At 46.6% G+C, this 26,393-nt stretch overlaps 1 protein-coding gene across 1 annotated transcript; it reads left to right on the top strand.

Annotated features, from left to right (window-relative positions):
* Positions 1-1,936: 1,936 nt before the first annotated feature.
* On the top strand, positions 1,937-10,617 carry LOC105495308 (cytochrome P450 2A6-like). The gene is made up of 4 exons (XM_071086885.1): positions 1,937-2,055; positions 2,563-2,664; positions 9,935-10,076; positions 10,489-10,617. The coding sequence occupies exons 2-4, from the start codon at positions 2,629-2,631 to the stop codon at positions 10,545-10,547; spliced, it is 237 nt and encodes a 78-aa protein (XP_070942986.1). The 5' UTR covers positions 1,937-2,055; positions 2,563-2,628; the 3' UTR covers positions 10,548-10,617.
* Positions 10,618-26,393: the final 15,776 nt, after the last annotated feature.

Raw genomic sequence — 26,393 nt, 5'->3', positions numbered from 1 at the left:
TGGCGGGAACCCGGGAGGCGGAGCTTGCAGTGAGCCGAGATCGCCCCACTGCACTCCAGCCTGGGCAACAGCGTGAGACTCCATCTCAAAAAAAAAAAAAAAAAAAAAAAAATTAGCTGGGCATGGTGGCGCACACCTATAGTCCCAGCTACTTGGGAGGCGGAGGCTGGAGAATCACTTGAACCCGGGAGGCGGAGGTTGCAGTGAGCCGGAATTAGGCCACTGCACTCCAGCCTGGGCAACACAGCGAGACTCCGTCATAAAAAAAAAAAAAAAAAAAAAAAGGAAAAATAAAAAAAAAGAATTAGCCAGGGTAGAGCTTGGGGAGGTGGAATAGCAGACAGAGCTGTGTGTGGGGGCCAGGTTGTGTGGGAGAGGTAGGGTTCCCTGGCAGGTGTGTGGCTGGGGCTCTGGGAAGACTGTTAGCTGGGTTCTGGAGCCAGAGGTGGACGTATGCAGTGGTGGACACGGTCGGAACAAGGCAAGACCAAGTGGGTGGAGGTGGGGAACGGTGGCTGACACCTGTAACCCCAGCACTTTGGGAGGCCGAGGTGAGAGGATTGTTTGAGCCCAGGAGTTGGAGACCCACCAGGACAACACAGCAAGACCCTGTCTCTACAAAAAATAAAAAGTTAGCTGAGTGTATTGAGTGTGGTGGTGCACGCCTGTACTCCCAGCTATTGATAAGGCTGAGGTGGAAAGATCTCTTGAGCCCAAGGGGCTGCAGTGAGCTGTGATTGCACCATTTTACTCCAGCCTGGGCGACAGAGTGACTCTGTCTCAAAAACAAACAAAAAACTAAGCAGAGCTGGGTTCAGTGGCTCACGCCTGTAATCCCAGCACTTTGGGAAACTGAGGCGAGTGGATCACTTGAGGCCAGGAGTTCGAGACCAGCCTGGCCAACTTGGTGAAACCCTGTCTCTACTGAAAATACAAAAATTAGCTGGATGTGGTGCTGTGCACCTGTAATCCCAGCTACTTGAGAGGCTGAGGCAGGAGAATCCCTTGAACTCGGGAGGCAGAGATTGCAGTGAGCCGACCGAGATCACACCACTGCACTCCAGCCTGGGTGACAGAGCCAGACTCCATCTCCAAAAAAACAAAACAAAAACAAAAACAAAAAAAACAACTAAGCGGGTGGGATGTGGGTCGGGATTCGGGCAGGCTGCGTGGACCTCATGGTCTGTGTGGGTGGGATCGGCCTCCGTGTGGGTTTGTGGGTTTGGCTTGGACTCCTGGGGTCAGCAGGAGGCTATCTCAGACCTGGGAGGCGGGGCAGTGGTTGGGGGGAGGCTGGAACACATGGGCACCTCCGCGCTGCTGTGTGGGTGGGCCTCACCTTGAACTTTCGGGTACTTCATGAGTGCCAGGAAGGCGTGGCGCAGCGTGGTGCCCACCGTCTCGGTGCCGCCAAAGAGCAGGTTATGTGTGGTCATCAGCAGGGTATCCATGTGGAAGTGGCTCAGCGGGTCCTCCTCCTGCCGGGGTGGAGGGGTGGGGATGTGAGCCAGGGATGGAGACCCCTTCCCTCTAGACCAGTAGGACTGCTGCTGGGGGCCCATTCAGTCCCAGCTGGGTTTAACTTTCTTTCCCTAGGAGAGCTGGGGAACGCAGAAGGGCAGGGCTGGGAAAATCTCAGCTGCAGGGCCTACAATTAACTTCTTAGAGCTTGAATGACTTCTTGTTTTTTGTTTTTTAAAAAATATGTTTTATGTATGTATGTATGTATTGTAGAGACTGAGTCTTACTATATTGTCCAGGCTGGTCTCGAACTCCTGGACTTAAGCCATCCTCCTGCCTCGGCCGCCCAAAGTGCTGGGATTACAAGGGTGAGCAACTGCGCCCTCCCGCGCCCTCCCCCGCCCCGCCCCGCCCCACCTCCTTTGATGACTTCTTAATGAGCTGTAATTGGAGGTGGCTGCGAGTGGCTCCTGGCTCCAGCCCAGCTGGGCCAGATGCTTCAGCTTCTCCAGGGAGAAGGTCCCCCAACCCTGCCCCATCTGGGGTCCCTGTGGGTTTGAGGCCGGGGCAGCAGAATTTCAGGTCAGACTAGAGGTGGGATTTCCAGGTAGGGATTACCTCTGCCGTCTTGGTGAGGAAGCAGTCGATGAAGTCCCGGGGAGATCTGGGGTCTAGAGAGGCCTAGTGGTCGTGGACGCTGTGGGCGATGAGGTCTCTCAGGCGCTTGAAGTTCTGGAAGATGCGTTGGTGCGGCCCGGGCACCCAGTCCAGGAGGCTCGGGAAGATGTTGTACAACTGGGGACCAGACAGAGTGGGAGGGTTTTGGAGGAGGACGAAGGGTGTTCAGGGGCGAACGGGTTCTGTGTGGATGAGGTAGGCAGGGACTGGGTCTCGAAGGGTAGCCAGGTTCTGGAGAGGCCGGGGTTGGGGTTGGGGTTGGGGCTGAGGGGGAGTGGGAAGGACGGAATGGCGGTCATAAATGCTCAGGGGAGGGGAGGGGGCGTGGCCGTGTAACTCTGGGCGGGGTCAGATGGGAGGGGCGGGCCCTGGGAGGGCCATTCGCAGCCCTTTCCCCGCCCACTGTTTCCTCTCCATTCCTAGGCCCTGCGGAACCCACACCCCGTCCCAGCTGGACTCACTTGGCTGACCTCGCCCCAGGGGCTGCTCATGATTTGGAAGTTGTCATTGATAAGGCGGATAATGGTGAGCAGACGCTCATCATCGTAGTGGAAGCAGCTGGCGAAGAGCACGGAACAGATAATGTTGGACACTGAGTGACTCAGCACAAACGTGGGGTCAAAGGGCTCGCCTGAGGGTGGGGAATGGAATGGATCAGGAAGACGCGATGTGCAGCCAACCGGACCTCATGCAGCAACACCATTAATTTGCACAACATCCGACTCAACCATGGCAACGTGTCTTGCGGTGCAGAGCACAGGCACATGGTCACAACATGCTGCTTAACAACACCCCAAAAGCATGTGTCAATGCCACAGACAGCACAGAACCCACAACTTCCTGCAGCACATCCACAGCAACAATACCCACCACAGAACCGGCTATTCTTGGCAACACAACACACAACACGCAACATAGCACAAGGCAATCATCAGGCATCACGGAACACAACAACACAGGGCAACAGAACACCCAGCGAATAGGATCACAGTAGATGCTAACACAGGACACTCGGTGACCTAACAACCAGCCCGGAAACATCCCAAGACACGGTAACCACACACCAACACATCATGCCAGCATACAGCTCCATAATCCTGCCACACAACACACACTAGTACACAGCAACCCAGCAGACAGCACCCAACACACGATGTGACATCACAACACGTACAATCAAGGCAGCAGAACAAAGGCCACACTATGCAGCAACGCAACAACGTTGGCAGCCAGCAGATGACACAACGCAAAACCACATGCAGCGCCTGACAACTCTACAATCTCACCCAGAAATAACACAACACCTAGCATCTGGCCGTCCAACAGCTGAACAGACCATAGTAAATACCGAACAGCACACTTCTTTCTTTCTGGGTTTTTTTTTTTTTTTTTTTTTTGAGATGAAATCTTGCTCCGCCGCCCATGCTGGAGTGCAGTGGCAGGATCTCGGTTCACTGCAACCTCTGCCTCCCGGGTTCAAGTGATTCTCCTGCTTCAGCCCCCGCAAGGAGCTGAGATCACACCTGGCTAATTTTTTTTTTTTTTCTGGTATTTTTAGTGGAGATGGGGTTTCACCATGTTGTCCAGGCTAGTCTCGAACTCCTGACCTCAAGTGATCCGCCCGCCTCGGCTTCCCAAAGTGCTAAGATTACACGCATGAGCCACCGTGCCAGGCCTAGTTTTTGTATTTTTTGTAGAGACAGGGTTTCACCATGTTGCCAAGGCTGGTTTCGAATTCCTGAGCTCAAGTGATCCACCACCTTGGCCTCCCAAAGTGCTAGGATTACAGGCGTGAGCCACCATGCCCAGCTGAAACAACACATTTCAACACAGCACCCAGGACGCAATAGCACAGCCCAGAAAACCAGATCTGGAGTTAGATGGACGCGGTTTGAATCCTCATTGGTCTCTTAGTCTTGGTGTGACTTGGCAAACTGACTTCCTTTCTCTGAGCCTCAGTTTTCTCATCTGTAAAATGGGTCTGATGGCACTTCTCTCATCATGGAGCTACTATAAGGAGTTAGTGAGTGTGTGACTGGGAGTCAGTGAAGGGCCTGACCCAGTGCGAGGCTGTTACAGATCATGGTGTCGTGGCGGGTTGTGATGGCCCCCAAAGATGTCCATGTCCTTATGCTTACAACCTGTGAATTTGTTACCTTACGTGGTAAAAAGGACCTTGCAGATGGGATTAAGTTGAGGATTCTGAGATAAGAAGTTTGCTCCAGACTATCTGGCTGGGCCTAATGTAATCACAGGGATCCTTTTTAGAAGGAGGCAGGAGGGACCGAGTAAGAAAAGGTAATGTAGGCTGGGTGCGGTGGCTCACACCTGTAATCCCAGAATATATTGGGAGGCCGAGGTAGGAGGACTGCTTGAGCCCTGGAGTTTGAGACTAGCCTGGACAACATAGCAAGACTCCCTCTCTACCCTCTCTATAAAAAAATTAAAAAGAAGGAGCTGAATGTGGTGGCACATGCCTGTATTCCCAGCTACTTGGGAAGCTAAGGTGAGAGAATCAGTTGAGCTCAGGAGGTCGAGGCTGCAGTGAGCCCAGACCATGCCACTGCACTGCAGCCTGGGTGCCGGAGTGAGATCCTGGCAAAAAAAAAGAATGAACGAACGAAAGAAAGAAACAAAGAAAGAAAAGGTGATGTGGTGATAGAAGGAGAGATTGAACATGCTATCCTAGCCTAGCTTTTGGACTTATCTGGTGCGGGAATGGGCCAGGGCTTGGATATCTCAAAATATCAGCTGACAACAGGTCAGTAAATATTCTGAGAAAATGAAAAATGGACAACCTGAACCCCAAGCCTTGCTTCCGCCTGAACGCTGACCCCAGACCAAAGTGCTGGGATAACAGGTGTGAGCAACCGCGCCTGGCCTATTTTCTACTTCTTGAGTCATCCACTCCAGTAGAGAAGATGGAAGGGATGGAAGACCTCCGGCTGTTCAAAGACCTTGCACCCAGAAGAAACTTGAATTTGGGGCACACAAGATGGGTTAGGAGGGTGAGGGAGTCCAGTCTAGCATAATGGTGAGTAATACGGGCTCTGGAGACAGGATGCCTTTTTTTAAATCCCAAATGTGTGACTTTCCACAAGTAATATCTCCTTGAGCCTCAGTTCCCTCTTCCATAATATGGGGATCGTGACAGCATTATCTGTCTCATGGTGTTACTATGAGAATTCATGGTGTTATGTGCCTGACACATAACAAGCCCTCAAGTATTAGTTTAATATTAGTCTTAATATTTTAAGGTTGATAGGAGTTGCTTTTGGTGCCAAGCCTTGCATTAAAGGATTTCCTACAGTATCATATTGAATCCTCATGGTGTATCTATCGTGATTGCTGTATGTTATATAGAGATTTTGTTAAAATACTCATGTGATAAAGGAGGAAACTGAAGGGCAGATTGGTTAAGTAATTTATCAAAGGAAATATAGATTGTAGGTGCTGGAACTGGAATTCTAACTCAGGTATGATTGACGTGGCCTCAAGTCTTCATCATCTCTCAAGAAAACCAGCTTTCTGCCCGGTGTGTTGGCTCACGCTTGTAATCCCAGCACATTGGAGGCCGAGGTGGGTGGATCACAGGAGGTCAGGAGTTCAAGACCAGCCTGGCCAACATGGTGAAACCCCGTCTCTACTGAAAACACAAAAATTAGCCAGACGTGGGGCAGGCACCTGTAATCCCAGCTACCCGGGAGGCTGAGGCAGGAGAATCCTTTGAACCCTGAAGGCGAAAGTTGCAGTGAGCCGAGATTATGCCACTGCACTCCAGCCTGGGCGACAGAGTGAAACTCTGTCTCAAAAAAAAGAAGAAAAGTAATGAGATGAATAAAATAAGGCCTAGAGCTAGTAAATGTCTCAGCTAGGCAGGTAGTAAAAGTCTCAACCAGGCAGTGGCAGAGCAGGATTCAAATTCAGGGCTGTTGTGATGCCCCCCAGGACTCTGAGCCTGAGTAACCTGTGGAGCAGGGAGAATACAGCGCCACCTGGTGGTAACATTGCGCCGCTTCTGGCCTGGAAGAACAGCAACTCACACAGCATTTACTATGTGCCAGTCATTATTCTAAGTGCTTTACTTAGATTTTTTTCTTCTTCTTCTTCTTTTTTGAGACGGAGTCCCACTCTTCGACCAGGCTGGAGTGCTGTGGCATGGTCTCGGCTCACTGCAACCTCTGCTTCCCGGGTTCAAGGGATTCTCCTGCCTCAGCCTCCCAAGTAGCTGGGATTACAGGGGCCTGCCACCACGCCCAGCTAATGTTTTGTGATTTTTTTAGTAGAGATGGCGTTTCACTATGTTGGACAGGCTGCTTTCAAGCTCCTGACCTCGTGATCCTCCGGCCTCAGCCTCCCAAAGCGCTGGGATGACAGGCGTGAGCCGCCGCGCCCGGCCGATTTAATTTAAATTACTTAATCCCTCCTCTTAACAACCCGCTAAGGCACGTAAGTTGTAATCGGCACCCCTTCCACTTTTCACCCATTTTTCTTTTCTTATTTCAATATTTTTGGGGGAACAGGTGGTTTTTGGTTACATGGATAATTTCTTTAGGGCTGATTTCTGAGATTTTGGTGCATCTGTCACCTGAGCAGTTTACACTATACCTAATGTGTAGTCTTTTATCCCTCACTCCCCTCCCACCCTTCCCCTCTGAGTCCCCAAAGTCCATTAGAACATTCTTATGCCTTTGCACCCTCATAGCTTAGCTCCCACTTATAAGTGAGAATATTCGATATTTGATTTTCCATTTCTGAGTTACTTCACTTACAATAATGGTCTCCACCTCCATCCAGCTTGCTGCAAATGTCATTATTTTGTTCCTTTTTATGGCTGGGTAGCTGAGCAGTATTCCTTGGTGAATATACAATTTTGTTTGTTTGTTTGTTTGTTTTTGTTTTTGTTTTAGACGAAGTCTCACTCTGTCACCAGGCTGGAGTGCAGTGGTGCGATCTCAGCTCCCTGCAACCTCCACCTCCCAGGCTCAAGCGATTCTCCTCCCTCAGCCTACAGGCGTGCACCAGCAATTTTTTGTATTTTTAGTAGAGACGGGGTTTCAGCATGTTAGCCAGGATGGTCTCGATCTCTTGACCTCATGATCTGTCTGCCTCGGCCTCGCTAAGTGCTGGGATTACAGGCGTGAAGGAGCCACTACGCCTGGTACTACATTTTCTTTATCCACTGGCTGGTCAATGGGCATTTAGATTTGTTCCATATTTTTGCAACTGCAAATTGTCCTGCTATAAACATGTGCATGCAAGTGTCTTTTTCATATAACAACTCATTTTCCTTTGGGTAGATACCCAGTAGTGGGATTGCTAGATCAAATGATAGTTCTATTTTTAGTTCTTTAAGGAATCACCATACTGTTTTCCATAGTGATTGTACTAGTTTACATTCCCGCCGGACGTGTAAAAGTCCGCTTCTCACCACATCCACGGCCAACATCTGTATGTTTTGATTTTTTAATTATGATCATTCTTGCAGGAGTAAAGTGGTATCTCACTGTGTTTTTAATTTGCATTTCCCTGATAATGAGTGATGTCGAGCATTTTTTTCATAGGTTTGTTGACCATTTGAATATCTTCTTTTGAGAATTGTCTATTCATGTCCTTCAGTTTTACTTTTCTTTGAAAAAACTGTTTTATCTGTGGATTATTTCAAACATACACTAGAGTAGATGTAAGAATATATTCATCATCCAGCTTCAACAATGATCAACTCATGGCCAATCTTGTTTCATCTATGCTCCCGACAATCCCCCTCCCTGCACCCCCAAAAATTGGGATTATTTTGAAGCAAAGTCCAGAGCTTGCATCAATTCACCTATAAATGTTTTCACCACGCATCTCTAAAATTATCCCCATTTTACCACTGGGGAAACTGAGGCATGATGAGATCACATAACTTAATCAAGGTCACTTTTCTGATGGGATTCAGAGCCAGGATCAAAAGCCCAGCTCCCTGGTTCCAGGGCCCTTGCCTTTAACTGTTGTGATGCCTCTGGAAACTTAGATGTGATTTTCTTTTTTGTTTTATTTTGTATTGTTTCTGTTTTTGGTAAAGACAGGGTTTCACTGTGTTGCATAGGCTGGTCTCAAACTCCTGGCCTCAAGCAATCCTCCTGCCTCAGCCTCCCAAAGTGCTGGGATTACAGGCATAAGCCACCACGCCCAACCATGAGTGAGTCTTAAGCCTGGCGTCACTCAGGCAACAAAGAAACTGCCATTTCATTTCAAAGTTGTCAAACTACTTCTCAAACCAACAGGTGGAGTATAAACCTTACGGATGAAAGTATTGCGTCATCAGCATTAAATTTACTATAGCTGATAAATATATATATATATAGCTGCAGTTATATCAGAAAATGTCCCTATTCTTAGGAAATACACTCCAAAGTATTTACAGGTAAAAGCTATGTTGTATGTAATTTACCCTAAGTGGTTCAGAAAAAGTACTGAATAGATATTGTTATGGTTTGAATGTTTTTATCCATGTTGGAATGTAATCCTCAATGCAACAGTATTGGGATGTGTGGCCTATGACAGGTGATTGGGTCAGGAGGGTTCCACCATCATGAATGGGATTAGGTACCCTACAAAAGGGCCTGATGGATGAACTTCACCTCTCTTGGTCTTCTGCCTTCCACCCATGTGAGGACACAAGGTTTCTCCCCTCTGGAGGATCCAACAACACGATGCCATCTTGAAAGGAGAAACCTGATCCTCACCGGGCACCGAACCTACCAGCTCCTCGATCTTGGACTCCCAGTCTCCAGAACTGTGGGAAATAAATTTCTATTATTTGTAAGTAGACCAGGTGCTATGACTCACTCCTGTAATCCTGGCACTTTGGGAGACTGAGGTGGGCAGATCACTTGAGGTCAGGTGTTCAAGACCAGCCTCGTCAACATGGTGAAACCCTGTCTCTATTAAAAATACAAAAATTAGCCAGGCGTGGTGGCAGGTGCCTGTAATCCCAGCTACTCTGGAGGCTGAGGCAGGAGAATCACTTGAACCCGGGAGGCGAAGGTTGCAGTGAGCCAAGATCATGCCATTTGCACTCCAGTCTGGGCAACAAGAGTGAAACTCCATCTCAAACAAATAAATAAGTTACCTAGTCTATAATATTTTGTTATAGTAGCATAAAACACAGTAAGATAGATAGATGATTGATTGATAGAATAGAACAAATCACACTGGGAATGGGTTAAAATGTTAACCTCAGGTGAATCTGCGTTAAGAGCATTTTTTTTTAACATTTTAATCTGGGCCTCGGCCAGACACAGTGGCTCACACCTGTAATCCCAGCACTTCGGGAGGCTGAGAAGGACGGATGACTTGAGTTCAGGAGTTCGAGACCAACCTAGCCAACGTGGTGAAAGCCCATCTCTACTAAAAATACAAAAATTAGCCAGACATGGTGGTGCACGCCTGTAATCCCAGCTACTTGGAAGGCTGAGGCAGGAGAATCTCTTGAACTAAGGAGGTGGAGGCTGTAGTGAGCCGAGATCACGCCACTACACTATAGCCTGGGTGACATAGCAAGATTCCATCTCAAAAAATAAATAAATAAATAATAATCTGGGCTGTGAGCAATGGCTCACACCTGAAATCCCAGCACTTTGTGGGGCTGAGGAAGGAGGATTGCTGGAGCCCAGGAGTTTGAGACCAGCCTGGGCAACGTGGCAGGAGGCGGTCTTTTCAACAAATTTTTTAAAACATTAGCCAGATGTGGTGGCATGCCTTACGGGCAAGAGGGGTGAGACTGGTCTAAAGCCCCCTCTCCCTGCAGGAGGAGAAGAACCCAAACACGGAGTTCTACTTGAAGAACCTGGTGCTGACCGCGCTGAACCTCTTCATTGCGGGCACCGAGACCGTCAGCACCACCCTGCACTACGGCGTACTGCTGCTCACGAAGCACCCAGAGGTGGAGGGTAAGGCTGGAGGGGGAGGGAAGAGGAGGTCCCCAGACCCTCAAAACTCCCCTGAGCCTGGTGCAATGTCTCCACCTGTCCCAGATCCCAGGACCCTGAGACGTGCCTTGCTGTCCAGAGACAGGGCAATATTCAGCTGACAGGAATCAGCTGAGTCTCACTAGCTATTAAAATACTGAAAATGTCTGCAGTGATTGGTCAGTCACTCCCGTCCCAAGCCCACTGAGTGCCCACTGCCCACTCCTCTGGATCATCCCCTAACTTCCTCTCTGTGCCTCCCCCGTGATTCTGGCACAACCTGGTTAACAGGACCCTGCTCCAACAATGCAAATGGCTGATGTCTGTTATGAATGGTCTACCTCCGTGTCGTTGGTGGAGCTGCGTTCTTCACCGCTTCCTCCTTGCCCCACAGGTGGCACTCAGCGGCCACGAGGCAGAGTTCATAGTCAGAGGGATGTTACCAAAGCCTGAGAGCTTGGGGGTGACATCGATGTCCGCAGGCGGCACCAGCGAGCGTGGAGAGAAGTTCTGCAGGATGGAGGTGAAGTAGAGAAAGAGTTCCATGCGGGCCATGGCCTCGCCCAGGCAGACGCGCTTTCCTGCAGGCACAGGGGAGGACAGAAGGAAGGGTCGCACCTGCACAGGTCATGGGGTGTCGGGGGTGTCTGGACTGACCACCCCACTGAGCCTCAGCTGCCTCATCAGCACCTCAGGGCTCATGACTGTGCCTGCTTTATAAAGGGGTGTTACACAGGCTTAGTGGGTGTCTATAGTTAGGCTCAGCTAGGACCTGCTACTTCTCTGATGGCTCTGATTCCATCCCATTCCAAGAGGGAATGGTTCTATAGGACCCATGAGTTTCAAGGTTGTGTTCATTTCAGTTCCTCAAGGGTTTGTCAAATGCCTATTACGTGCCAGACACTGGTGAGAAAAAAAGTGAAAACTCACCGTTAATAACACCTACTGTTTGTAAGCCGCTCTTCCAATTGTTTGGAGGGATGAATCCCTGTTTCACAGACGGCGGCTGAAGTGACTCACCCAAGGCCTCACCATTTCTAAAAGGTGGAGTGGAGTCCAGGTTCCCAACCGCTGCCCTGACTCCAGGATCCAAACAACATACACTTTTGTTGTTGTTTTTTGTTTGCTTGAGACCAGGTCTCACTCTGTCTCCCAGGCTGGAGTGCAGTGGCATGATCTTGGTTCACTGCAACCTCATCTCCCAGGTTCAAGTGATTTTTGTGCCTCAGCCTCCCGAGTAGCTGGGATTAGAGACGCAGGCCACCATGCCTGGCTAATTTTTGTATTTTTAGTAGCGATAGGGTTTCACCATGTTGGCCAGGCTGGTCTCGAACTCCTGGCCTCAAGTGCTCTACCTGTCTTGGCCTCCCAAAGTGCTGGGATTACAGGTGTGAGCCATTGTGCCCCACCAATATATACTTAAAATGTTGCTGCATAAAGATTTTTTGCCATGAGTAGGCAAATGACTGTCTGTTGGGCAAATTTGCCCTGCTGCTTGTGTTCATACAGCCTGCAAACTAGGAATGCTTTTGGCATTTTAAAATGGTTGGGGAAAAAAGACTTTTTTGTGATATATGAAGATAAAACAAAATTCAAATTTCATTGTCCGTAAACAGTTTTTCAGGCTCACACACATGCTCATTCATTTACATATTGTCTATGGCTGCTTTTGTAGATCAATGGCAAAGGTTCAGAGGCTATCTGCCTGGAAACATAGAAAATATATCTTATTTTCTTCTTAACAGCCAGTTGGTTTATGCCCTGTTTAGTGCTATTGCCATCCTAACTTTTTTTCTAATTATCAGGGATAATCGTTCCAATATTTACTAATTCTGGGATTCTAAAACTTTATGGTTCTAAGATATAACCTTCAAATTCACATTATGACTTTGACCTCAAATACAGACCAGTGGCTGAGGGGTGGATTTAGCACATGCCTGGGGGGAGTCAGACCAGAGAAACCTACCAGAGGAAAAAGGCACAAAGGCTCCATTCTTCTTGAAGCGGCCCAGCTCATCCGGAAAGTGCTGGGGATAGAAGGCTTCTGGCTAGCGGAAGTATTTGGGGTCTTTGAGGACAGAGCCAGGCAGGGGAAATACGTCTGTGCCCTGGGGTGAAAATGGGGGCAGTTAGGAGAAATCAGTGTTGGGCTACTGGAGTAGGGAACCAGGGGGAGAGACGAGTGCAGTGGAAGGGAGGCAATGAGGGGGCTACGCCACCTCGGGCAGAAGGTGACCTCGAAACTGAATGTCCCGGATGACGTTGTGGGGGACACCCATGGGCACGATATCTACCAGTCTCTGTATCTCTGTATTTCATGGATGACGGCATCTGTGTAGGGCATCTTGACCCGGTCATCCACACTTGGAAGCTGGTGTGGTCCAATCACCTGGTTAATCTCTTTGTGGATCTTAGCTGGAAGGGGCCAGAAAATATAGCGGAGAATGGCACACACACAAATAAAAGGGTGTTTTTGTTAGGGAAGCCAGGGCAAATCATGCATTCCAAGCTCCAGCAGAAAGAAATGTCAGATGCAAGCCATGCATGTTTGGTTGCTTCTTTTATTTTTTCTTTTTTTTTTTTGGACAGCCTGTCACCCAGGCTGGAGTGCAATGGCACAATCTCGGCTCACTGCAACCGCCACCTTCCAGGTTCAAGTGATTCTCCTGCCTCAGCCTCCTGAGTAACTGGGATTACAGGCACCTGCCATCCGCCCGGCTAATTTTTGTATTTGTAATACAGATGGAGTTTTACCATGTTGGTCAAGCTGGTCTCGAACTCCTGACCTCATGATCCACCCACCTCGGCCTCCCAAAGTGCTGGGATCACAGGCATGAGTCAAGGCACCTCGCCTGTTTTGTCACTTCTTTAACTTAACAACTGACACACTGGTGGTGCTCAATTATTCGTCAGACATCGGGAAACAGGCAGCTTGGAGTCTGGAACGCTGCCAGGACAATTGGTCTTTACTTAAAAGCATCAAAAAACCATGGTCCCAGCTTGGTTTTCATACATGGGTATTTTACAGAATGGGAAAGAGGCATGCTGGGTGACTAGGACAGGATCGACACAAATGGCAAGTGGTTACGTGACTGATTAAGATCACCACTGGTGGAGTTACTCCTCTTTGCATTTTAGGGATGAGTGACTTCACCTTCTGAACTTGGGTTTCATCATCTTCAAAATGAGTGTGATGGTTGGACAAGGTCATAGAGTTGTAAACATTACATAAATCTGGTGTACAAGGAACTAGGACAGTGCTTGGCACATAGAAGCATCCAATAAATATTTGATTTTCTTTTTTTTTTTTTTTTTTTTTTTTCAAGATGGAGTCTCGCTCTGTCCCCCAGGCTGGAGTGTAGTGGTGCAATCTTGCCTCACTGCAACCTCTGCCTCCTGGGATCAAATGATTCTGGTGTGTCAGCCTCCCAAGTAGCTGGGATTACAGGTGTGCACTACCACACCTGGCTAATTTTTGCATTTTTAGCAGAGACAGGGTTTCACCATGTTGGCCAGGCTGGTCTTGAAGTCCTGGCCTCAAGCAATTTGCCCATCTCTGCCTTCCCAAAGTGCTGGGATTACAGGTGTGAGCCACCGCACCCAGCCTGATTATTTAGACCCGTGAAAGATAACTCAGACAACGGAGCTAAGACTAGAAACGTTTGAGTGGAAGTGTGTTAGTGTCTCTCATCTGCACCAGGAGAAATCCTTTGGCTTGTTTTGAATTGTATTATTAAGGAGAGGGGCCAAAATTGGGAACTTTCCTTAAACAAGTAATGAGTTTCTCATTACTAAAGTTACTCAAATGGACCAGATCATAATTTATTGGAGACGGATTCTATTTAACTTTGGCAGGGTGGTTGGCTCAATAATGGCCATCAAAGATAATCACCTCCAAGTCCCTAAAACCTAATGCCTGGAAGGCTGTGTATATAAGGGTAACAAAAAGACAAGCGAGACTTTGAAAATGCCAGTAAATTAAGAATCTTGAGATGAAAAGATTAGCCTGGGTTGTCGAGATTGGCCCTCAATAGAATATTGTGTGTCTGCATAAGAGAGAAGCAGGAGAATTGGAGTTAGAAAAAAAAAGATGTGAGGCTGGGCGCAGTGGCTCACACCTGTAATCCCAGCATTTTGGGAGGCCAAGGCGGGTGGATTACCTGAGGTCAAGAGTTTGAGACCAGCCTGGCCAACATGGTGAAGGCCTGTCTCTACTAAAAATACAAAATTAGCTGGGTGTGGTGACACACGCCTGTAATCCCAGCTACTCAGGAGGCTGAGGCAGGAGAATCGCTTGAACCCAGGAGGCAGAGGTTGCGTGAGCTGAGATCACGCCACTGCACCGCAGCCTGGGCAACAGAGAAAGACTGTCTCAAAAAAAAAAAAAAAAGAAAAATAATATAAAAAAATATAAAATGTTGGCCAGGCTGCTCTCAAACTTCTGATCTCAGTTGATACACCCACCTCGGCCTCCCAAAGTGCTGGGATTACAGGACTGAGCCACGGCGCCTGGCCTATTGTGTTATTTTCTCATTGGCTTTATTGTCTATCGTATATGGAGACAGGAGGTGGGTAAACCAAACATGTCTGAGAGAGGACACAGTCAGAACAAAGGTCCTGTGGCAGGAACGTGCCTGGTGTGTTAGAGGAACAGCAAGGCAGAAGCCAGGGTGGATGGGATGGAGTGAACAACAGGGAGGATGGGAGGAGAAGAATGTAGGATGCCTTGTAAGTTTTGAACATGTAGGGACAGTAGGATATAGAATTTAAATTTCCAAGGGCAAAGATTCAAAAATATAAAAATATAAATATGCAAATGCATAAAACTCTAAGAAATGATGATATGGAAGTATTAACCTTCTAAATTGCTAAAGAGATATAGAAATAGAGATATATCTCTATACAAATTCAGAAGGTTAACACTTCTGCATCATCATTTCTTAGAGTTTTATACATTTGTAAATTTATATTTTTATGTTATTGAAACTTTGACCTTGGAAATTTAAATTCTATACCCTACTGTCCCTACACGTTCAAGTCTTTTAACTTTAACTTAAATGTTTAAAGTCTTACATTTAAAAACTTTAGCCGGGCGCGGTGGCTCACGCCTGTAATCCCAGCACTTTGGGAGGCCGAGGCGGGCGGATCACAAGGTCAGGAGATCGAGACCACGGTGAAACCCCGTCTCTACTAAAAATACAAAAAATTAGCCGGGCGCGGTTGTGGACGCCTGTAGTCCCAGCTACTCGGGAGGCTGAGGCAGGAGAATGGCGTGAACCCGGGAGGCGGAGCTTGCAGTGAGCCGAGATCGCGCCACTGCACTCCAGCCTGGGCAACAGAGCGAGACTCCGTCTCAAAAAAAAAAAAAAAAAACTTTAAATTTCTAAGTTTTTGAGATTCTAAGGTTCAAAACTACAGTTGTAACTCTCTGGCATGTATAAGGTGGAAGATTTTAAGTTTCCAAGTTCCTAAATTTTCCAAACTCCTGAAATTTCTAGATTCAAAGTCTGTTTTAAAGTTGTAACAGTTTATACTTTTACAGTCTCTATATTCATCTACAGATAAAAGTAAACGCTGTGAAATAATGCTTGTTTTTTTATGTTTTGTTTTGTTTTGTTTTGCCCTCAATGTTTGCAGATTGGTGGAAAGTTGCAGGGACTAGAGGTTGGGGAGATGAGAGGGAGGGACCAGTGGAAGAAGAGGAGGTACCTGGTGCATCTTGATGAGAAAGCAGTCAAAGAAGTCCCGAGGGTTTTGGGGGTCAAAGGATGCTTCGTTGATCTTGACCCTGGAGGCAATGAAGTCCTTGAGCTCTTCTATCAAGTAGTAGACGCGATTGTGTCTTCCTGGCAAATACTGCATGATTCCAGAGTACATGTCATATAGTTGTGGGAATAGGCAAGAGGACTTTGTCAGTGATGGGTGCCAGGGGCCCGCATGGGCTGAGCCTGGAGTTGGACAGCTGGGCTCAAAGTCCAGTGCTGGGTCTGAGAATCAGGTGAGGCCCTTTTGCTTCCCAGAAGTTGGGTCCTATTGAGACAGTAGTTCCCCCTTCACCTTGGTTTTGCCTAGCACCATTGCAGTTATGTGTGCAGTCAACTACAGTCTAAAAATATTACATATAATAAGATATTTTGAGACAGAAAGAGTACATTCACATAACTGTTGTTAGAATATAGTTATAATTGTTCTATTTTATTACTTATGAATGCCAGTCTCTTACTGTACTCAATTTATACATTGAATTTTATCATGATATGTATATATCAGAAAAACTTAGTATCTATAGAATTGGGTACTATCCATGGCTTGAGGCATCCACTGGGGGTCTTGAACATATCCCCCAGCAATGAGGGGGAACTACTGTACTAACTTCCCTGGGGTGTGGGGAGGATCAAGTGGGGTATAGGAAGGTGCTTAGTTAACTGGGGTTGGTGCGAGGACAGAGAGGTGGCTGCGTGGGCACCTGCGCCCAGGGAGTGCTCATCTCAGTGAAACTCTCATTGATCAACCGCAGCAGATTCAGGAACTGCTTGTCCTCATAGTCGAAGCGACTTCCAAAGACAACAGAACTGATGACGTTGGAAACGCTGCAGCTCAGCAGGAAGGTGGGGTCGATGGGGGCACCTGGGCAGTGGAAATTGTCTATGTTGGAGGTAATCGTCATGAATATGGGGTGTGGAGTCACAGTGATACATCTGAGTCCCAGCTCTACTACTTAATCGCATGTGTGAACCACTTCATTTTTGTGTTTTGGGTCAAGATTGGCCAATCGGCAAATTGGTTTGGGAACTATTTCACTGATTCATGAGGATTCAATATCATTATCTGTATAAAATAATTAGCACAAAGCCTGGCATACAGTAAGCACTCAAGAAAACCTAGTTGAGCTTAATCATTATTTTTTATTATTATTACTTAAATGTGTTGATGTTAGAGACTCACATATTTGGGGAAAAGTGGAATAAGGGACACATTATAAAAGTTCCTGAATTCTGTTTAGCTCTACCGATTATTCCATTTGGGTAATTAAAAAATCCTTCCCGGCCAGGCGTGGCGGCTCATGCCTGGTAATCCCAGCACTTTAGGAGGCCGAGGTGGGCAGATCACGAGGTCAGGAGTTGGAGAGCAGCCTGGCCAACATGGCGAAACCCCATCTCTACTAAAAATACAACAATTAGCCAGGCGTGGTGGCAGGTGCCTGTAATCCCAGCTACTCAGGAGGCTGAGGCAGGAGAATCACATGAAGCTGGGAGGTGGAGGTTGCAGTGAGCTGAGATCATGCCACTGCACTCCAGCCTGGGCAACAAGAGCAAGACTCTGTCTCAAAACAAAACAAAACAAAATCTTTCCCTTGCCCTCACCTACACCTTCTGTAAAACAAGATCAGTCGATCTGGGAAGAATTTCTCTAGAATAATGCACATATTCACAAATACACAATTTTATGAATAATGTCTGGGGTACATGGGCATTTGAAACGTTTATATAGACCTGTTAATCACTCATGTAGACCAGGCAAGGAGCCTCGGATGTAGAGAAAATGTGTCTCTATTTCTACCTCTTATCTATTTTTCTCTGGTTTTTTTGTTTTTGTTTTTGTTTTTGTTTTTTTCAGCCTCTGTGTCTTTTCTCTATAAACCCCAGTGTTTCTAGACCTTATTTTTTGGTGGGACTGAACTCTTTTAAAATCACAACGAAATGAGTATAGAGTTTCAGATTTGCAAGATAAAAAAGTTCAAAAGATTTTTTTCACAACATGAATATACTTAACAGTACTGAACTGGACACTTAAAATGCTGAATATGGTAAATTTTATGTTATGTATTTTTTTACCACAATACAGATAGACAAATGTAATGAAATTTGAGCCTGTCTTCAGGAAAAGTCACAAAGTCACATGTCATCAAAATCTGCATAGGATATCAACAGCTCACAGACCCCCTGAGATCCACTGATTAAAGTTTCTAGAGAAGTGGTCTCTAAGGGTCTTCCATGTTAACTGTTTTGTTGTTGTTGTTGTTTTAAGAGACACAGTCTCACTGTGTCTCCCATACTGAAGTGCAGTGGCACCATCATAGCTCACTGCAACCTTGAACTCCTGGACTCAAGCAACCTCCGGCCTCAGCCCCACAAGTGGCTGACACTACAGGCCTGTGCCACCATGCCCAGCTCATGTAAACTCTTAATACGGAAGAAATCTCAGTGGATTCTTAATATTTTCCCTCTTCTTCCATTCCAGAGCTTCCCCCACGAAAGCCCATTTTCTTATGACTGAGAGCTCCATAACCACCCAGTCACCTAGTGGCCCTCCCCCTTGTGGCCCCCATACCCTTGGTCTTCCGGAACTCCTCCAGTAGGTAGCTGGCCTCCTCCTGAATTCGCTCCTCAATGCTCTTCTTTCCCATCCTGAAGTCCCAAAAGATGGTCAGGGAGAGGCGTCGGAGAATCCTCCATCGTTCTCCATTGGCCAGAGCTACACCTGCCAAGATCTCAGTCTCAGGCTTCTGCCTCCCTCCCCTTGCTGTGTTCAACTCGGTGCTACACAGTGATGGGGAAAGATTATGAAAGCTCTAGACTGTGCTGTCCAGGAAGCCATCCTCAACCTTCAAGGCTCAATCAAGAGAGTAAGGTTCCCTCTCTGCAGGATCCTCGGGAAAAAAAAAAAAAAAGTTCAGACTGAGGTGGAGGAAAAGGGAATCAGTGCAGGAGTGATAGGGGAGATCAAACAGTGTTTTTTACAGGAAGGAGAGGTGGAATTGGATGAATAAAAAAATAACTGAGTGAATGATGGTTGGAGAGTGAATAGAGAGATTGATAGATGTATGAATGATGAAAGCATTAATGAATGGATGGAATGATAAATAGATGAATAAATAGAAAGTTAATTGACCAATACATAGATAATAGAGTGAAAGATTTTTATAGAAAGAATAATGAATGGAATTTCTGATGAATATGGATCAATGTACAGAGGAAGAAAAGGTAATAGATAAATAGATAGATAGATAGATAGATAGATAGATAGATAGATAGACAGACAGACAGACAGACAGACAGCATGTGGTGAGCCTGCTTGGAATTGAAGGATGTGGGCAGTTAGAGATGGATGCATGAGAGAAAGAGATCTACCTAAGTGAAGGAGGCAGAGACCTATGGGTTAAGTATGTGTATAAGTATAGGAAGATGAGAAATAAGGTTGGCTATGAGGGCTATGAGGGCTGGCTATGGGTGCCTAAAGAATATCACTAATCCCCCGGGCTTGGTGGCTCACACCTGTAATCCCAGCATTTTGGGAGGCTGAGGCGGGCAGATCACCTGAGGTTGGAAGTTCGAGACCAGCCTGACCAACATGGAGAAACCCCATCTCGACTTAAAATACAAATTATCCCAGTGTGGTGGTGCATGCCTGTAATCCCAGCTACTCGTGAGGCTGAGGCACGAGAATCGCTTGAACCCAGGAGGCAGAGGTTGTGGTGAGCCGAGATCATGCCACTGCACTCTAGCCTGGGTAACAAGAGTAAAGCTCTGTCTCAAAAAAAAAAAAAAAAAAAAAAAAAAAAATATATATATATATATATATATATGTATATATCACTAATCCATTAAAAATAAGAGCAGAAAATAACACAAAAAACAGTTTAGAGTCAGATGGCATAGGCTCAAAATAAAACGATCATACCACTTACTGTGTGACATTATCTAACCTTTATCTTAGCTTTTTCTTTTCTTTTCTTTTCTTTTTTTGACAGAGTTTCACTCTTGTTGCCCAAGCTGGAGTACAATGGTGCGATCTCAGCTCACTATAACCTCTGCCTCCAGGGTTCAAGCGATTCTCCTGCCTCAGCCTCCTGAGCACCTGGGATTACAGGCGTGCACCACCATGCCCAGCTAATTTTTTTTAATTTTTAGTAGAAATGGGGTTTCACCATGTTGGCCAGGCTGGTCTCGAACTCCTGACCTCAGGTGATCTGCCCACCTCAACCTCCCAAAGTGCTGGGATTACAGGCGTGAGCCACCACCCCTGGACTGTCTTAGCTTTTCATTGACAACATTAGTATAATGTTACAGCTCTCCTAAGGGAGTCAATGCAGTAGTCATGTAGAGTACTTACTTACCGAAGAACCTGGCATAGAGGGAGTACATTGCAGTCATTTCTGGTTTTATTGTTTTTGTTGTTGTTGCTACCTACCATGACCTTGGAAGTTTTGCTCTATTGAAGTCCATTCTCCATGGCCATTGAACTCATCCGTTTGGTCGATCAAGGCTTCCTTCACTGCTTCATGTCCACATAAAACCACCACAGGCCAGAGACCCATGTACACAGTGAACAAAGAGCCGTATTTCTCCCTGAGCTTGGAGTGAAGGAAAACACAAGAGGAGGGGCTGATTGGAGTACCACATATAGGCCAATAGGATTTTAGAGGATGGTGATTTCCAGGGGATATAAACATGGTACTAAGGAATCAAAGTAAATCTGGGCTTGGAAGGACTACTGGGAAACAGGCACGGAAGTCTTGGCTTCTGTCATCCTAGGCAAAAGCTCATCCCTCCCCACAAGACTTACTGTTCTCATCTATAAAATAATGGACCTGGATTCGATAAATTCCAAGATTCATACTTCTCTCTCTGAAATGTTAAATTTCTAGAATCTGAAGACGTCATGATACCAAGTCTCAAAGCGCTAAGACAACCTGATTCAAAGAATCCTGTGTTTAAAAAATATAATGTACTGTGATTCCAAAGTCCTGAGATCATGAAAGTCTTATTTCAATGCACTGAGAATGTGTGTTTCCAACATTTCAGGATTCTGGAATTTCAGAATTCTAAGATTTGCAAAGTCTGTGCTTCTGAGAGTCTATCTTTAGAAGGCATAAGGTTCTATGTGAATCTGGCTACAGGATTAGTTCCTCTAAGCCCTGTTAGAGGAGACAGACACACTCACCTTCATGAAAGACTAAAACGTAGCGTCAGTTCGAACTTGCAGCAGGTTCCCCAGGAAAGGAATTGGTGTAGGACCTGGGGGCAGCTTTCCTGCCTTATTCATTCATTTCCAGGCAATGAGGACGAGCAGGCAAGACAAGCAGAGTGCCAGAAAGATGGTGACAGCCCCTCCCAGCTCCATGGTGCCAGGTCAACAGGTTCTGTCCTGGGCACCAGATCCTGCCTAAATAGGTCCTGGGAGATCAGCTTATACCGAAATCTGAACACCCTGGGATTCAAGTTTTCCAGGTTTGAATGTCATCGGGGAAGAGATTGCTTTATATGGGGGGTGGTTATATAACCTATAATCTCCCATCTGAATAAGGGTAAATTGAATTCACACAGGGAAATCCTCTGGGGCCATTCCCCTTTCTTCATATTTCCAGTCTGCCTCTTCTTCTCTCTCAGCTCAACAGAACTGAACAGAATTTCTTGGTGGGGTGTGAAGAGGCAGATTATTCTCTTTTTAGGCTATTGATTTTAGGATCCAGACAATCTGGGTACAAGTGGTAGCTCTGTCTTCTCTTCACTGGGCAAGTCACTTAACCTCTGCGACTTGTTTCACCATCTATCAAATAGGGAAACTTTATTTTATTTTATTTTATTTTATATTTTATTTTATTTTATTTTTGAGACAGATTCTCACTCTGTCACCCAGGCTGGAGTGTAGTGGCGTGATCTCATTTCACTACAACTTCTGCCTCCCGGGTTCAGGCAATTCTCATGCCTCAGCCTCCCAAGTAGTTAGGACTACAGGCGCATACCACCATGTCCAGCTAATTTTTGTATTTTTCTAGAGATGTGGTTTCACCATGTTGGCCAGGCTGGTCTCGAACTCACGGCCTCAAGTGATCCATCCCCCTCAGCCTCCCAAAGTGCTGGAATTACAGGCGTGAGCCACCGCAGCTGGCAGACCATGTTGTTTTAGAAAGTCTTGATAGACAACAAGGAAAACTCTTTCTTCATTATTTAATTAAAGATAACCCTAATTAATCAGTTATTAAATTGTTTAAATTGACACATAATAATCGTACATATTTGTGGGGTACAGTGTGATGTTTTCATACATGTGTGCAATGTATAACAATCAAATTCAGGTAATTATTATATCCATTACTGAGACATTTGTCACTTGGTTTAACCCAAGAAGTGGAGGTTGCAGTGGGCCAAGATTGCACTATTGCATTCCAACCTGGGTGACAGAGCAAGACTCTGCTCAAAAGAAAAAAAAAGCTGTTCATCCTGTCATCTATCCAACTTCTTTCCCTTCACTGAACTCTAAGTCCTGCCATTTTCCTGGTAGGGAGGAACTTCATGGCCATGGATGTGAGTTATCCAAACACTCAGAAGAAAAGAATCTTGACTTTCTTCTCTTCTTTGACCTTCTTCACCCTATTTCAGCCAACATTCCCACAGCCACCCCCAATCCTTGTCATCACTCTGAAATGTCAAACACAGACATTTCATTCTCTGACCACAACCTCTACTGCTTCATTGCCAATGGCCTGAGGGGTATACTGGCCAGCTAGGTCTTTGGTTAAGGTTCCAAAGAGTGCAAACACTATAGAAGGTCAAGTCTCCCTCCTATTAAAAGACTTTTTTTTCTAACATTTTGAAATCTTTTGCTACATGTTTACACAGAAGTATTTGAAGAAACACAAAAGATTACAAGCAGTTTTTCTAATGTTTCATAAAGAAAAACAAGCGGGACCTGGCAGTTCAAAGTGGTGGTTAACAGCACGAAATTTACATTCACAGCCAGGCGTGGTAGCTCACGCCTGTAATCCCAGCACTTTGGGAGGCCGAGGTGGGCGGATCACCTGAGGTCAGGAGTGTGAAACCAGCCTGACAAACATGGTGAAACCCCGTGTCTACTAAAAACACAAAAATTAGCTGTGCGCGGTGGCGGTAATCCCAGCTACTCGGGAGGCTGGGGCTGGAGAATCACTTGAACCCAGGAGGCAAAGGTTGCAGTGAGCCAAGGTCGCGCCACTGCACTGCAGCCTGGGCAACGAGAGCAAAAGAACAAAACTCCAACTAAAAAAAAAAAAAATTTATGGTAACCCAAGACCATACTAAGACTCTACCCTCATTAGCTGTGGAATGCAGAACCAAGTCACTTACGACCAACTTTTGGGTCCTTACCTAACTCATTTGCTAAATGGAGATGATAAAACCAACCTCACAGTCTTGCGATGAGGAGTTTAATTAAGATTATGCTCATAAAAAGCTTCCTGCAGTTCTGGGGTTTTCTTCAAGCAGATAAATGGAGCTGGGCTAGGACTGTTTTAATCCAAACACAGACGAGCACAGGAAAATATCAGCTGTTCACATGTATGCAACATGGCCCACAAGCCTGCACAGACACCTGAATGCACACATGAAAACATCCACATACTTACATGTAGTCACCCAGTTGTGAATGCATACACACAAATATGAATATGCAGCATACATCTTGTTTCACACAGAAATGCACATCGTAGACACCCCTAAATCATGTGTGCACACATGCTGTATGCAGAGACACACACAAAAGTTGGCAAACATTGAGAAACAGTGGCACACCCCGTCAGGCACACACACACATGTGCATGTGTAGACATAAGTTGGAATGGATACCCATTATCAAACACAAACATACACCCCACAAAGCCTGGTGCACACATAAATTCGTGTATCAACAGGGACATACTGAAACATACATGCACATAGACACTACAAGCATGCACCCAGAATGACACACAGACAGTTGTATAAATGAGGATAAACATGGCAGAGGCATCCAGGAGAACCCAATGGACAAAATGGCATAAAATATAAAGATGCAGGAGCACTCAGGGTGATTGAGGGGAACACTAACTTGCAGGGAAGGAGAAAGAGAAAGATAGAAAGACGGGATCCAAGACATGGGTAGACAGACAGGTGGGCAGAGTCCTGTGCAGGGCTCCAGGGCCAACCAGAATAACCTGAGAGTCTAATGCTGGCCTGTGCTTCTGCAGATACTGCTGAACTCAGCACCACGCTCCAGGAGGCCGTGAAGGATTAATTTCCTATTCAAAACTCCATGGGGTAAATCTTGGCTGTGCTGAGGAAGACATGGGGAAAGAGGTTCCCAAAGACTCTGTCCCTTTCCTCCTTCCCAAAGGAAAAGATTTGGGAGCTTTAGACTAGAGAATGTAAAAGCAGGGAAGGTGCTTAGGGAACATCTCATCCATCCACTTCATCCTACAGATTAAAGAGAACAACTACTATTCGTTGAGTACTTACTGCCATGTCCTCATCTGCATTAACACATACACTTCTCCCCTAAATAGCCAAAGAGGTAGGAGCTGTTCTTGGCTCCATAAGGCTCACAGAGATAAAGTCAACTGTTCAAAGCCAAAAGAAGGGATAAGGTTAGGATTCCAATCCAGGCCTTAATCATTGTACCATCCATCCAGAAAGGGAAACTGAGGCCCAGCAAAGAAAAGGGATCTTCCTCGGTTCGTCACTAACTCACTCTGAAAGCCTATACCCGAGACACTGCCCACTAGGACAAGTCCACCCCACATGATTTCAGACACCATTCTCTCACTCCACGCTCCAAGGTAATCAACAAGTCCAACATCGATTGACCTCTATGTCCACAAATACTGGAGTTCTCCCAGCCTGTCTCTCCTCACCCCTCCATGGCCAGGTCATGGCAGCCTGCTGACCACTCAGTGCCCTTCCCTGTGCCAACCTCACTGAGAAACCAACTCCCCAGATTTCTGTCTCCCACCTTTCTAAGAAACAAGAAGGAAAAGGAAAGACCCAGGCTTGGGGCAAGCCCAGGTGCAGGCTGGTGACCAGGATTAGAGGGATTGATGTCTGCCCAGCTGGTGTTAATCCTCCTTCCCACCTCTTCCCCTCCAAAATCAACAAACAACTTTCCTCTCTCCGCTTTGTTCTCTGAACTTTGCTCCCTCCACACAGGTCTCAGAGCTCAGCATCCCAGAACACTTGGAACAAGATGTCAGTCCTGGGGGTGCCAACCTCACCCACCTCCCCTTGTCCAAAGTTGGTGACCCTGAGGACAGGTGCAACCCTCAAGGGTCCAAACATCAGAGCCTGTCCTGTGGCCATCTGAGGACCCTCTCAGGGTCTCGCTGAGGCTCATCTCAGGCCCACATAGGACCAATCTCAGCACCTGCCTCATGCTCACGTCAGAGCTCACTGGAACCAACCTCAGATCCTATATGGTGCCATTCTTATGCCCTCCTGAAGCAGGACACTCATGCCCTCAATGACACTTGAGACAACACACAGAGCCCTCTTGGCACCAAACATGACTTTAATATTCTCCTGCTGTCAAGTTCAGTGCCAACTTCTTTCCCATCCTCGCGTACACCTGGGGGCAGTCCCAAAGCCAGCACAATGCCTCCCCTCCCTGGTCGTACCTGAGGCTGATATCAGAACCCGCCAGTGTCATCCCTGTGTCCACTGCTGATACCAATCTCGGCACCCACCTCCTGCTAAGCCTGGCCCGCACTTGACTCCCAGGGTGATCTAGGCCAGTCACTGCAGGCGGACGAGGAGAGAGTTCACATCCCCACTCCCTCACTTACCCCCTGTGTGACCTCACTCAAGAGGATTTATGGAGTCTAGATCTGCTAATCTTCAAAATGAGGATGATGATGAACCAACCTCATTGTTACAAAGATTCCACCAGATCATACACACCTAGACTTAATCTTCCCATATGCGACCGTGCTCACCAAAGGGTAACTGTCCTGTTTACTAAGGAAGAATTTCCCTGAGGGAAGGACAGGAGGCTACTCATCCCTTCTCCACTCCCACCCACCCCAGGCTCTGTCTCTGTGCCTGACACTGGAGTTTACCCCAATCTCTTCTGCGATTGTTCCCTCTGCCTGCTAATAGTAGTAGCCCCTGACAAAGCAGGAATCACCCTTAAAGGAGACTTAACTCACCCTCAAATATGATCTTCTCTTCCTAAATACTCCCTTTCCACTGGCGGGAAAACCAAATCCACAAAGTGGAACTAAGGACGCAGAGGAGGAAAGACGGGAGTTCAGGGCCACTCACACATATCCCCTGCCCACTGTCTGTTTTCTGTCCTCCGTAGACCCTTATATAAAATGAGAAACATAAATAACAATAATAATATTAATAGGGATGATACAATCAATCTAGTGCGTTTCCCTAAAGATCTTGTTGGAAACCAGTGGAGGTCTTTGTAAATTACAACCCTTGGGACATGAGATCTTTCCACCATTTGGGGGTTGTTATTACTATTTCTCCAGACCTGGCCAATCCCTCTGCCAACTGGTAACTC

This window comes from Macaca nemestrina, chromosome 20 (genome assembly GCF_043159975.1).
Source record: "Macaca nemestrina isolate mMacNem1 chromosome 20, mMacNem.hap1, whole genome shotgun sequence".
Lineage (NCBI taxonomy): Eukaryota > Metazoa > Chordata > Mammalia > Primates > Cercopithecidae > Macaca > Macaca nemestrina.
This window is presented reverse-complemented; position numbering and strand designations above follow the sequence as displayed.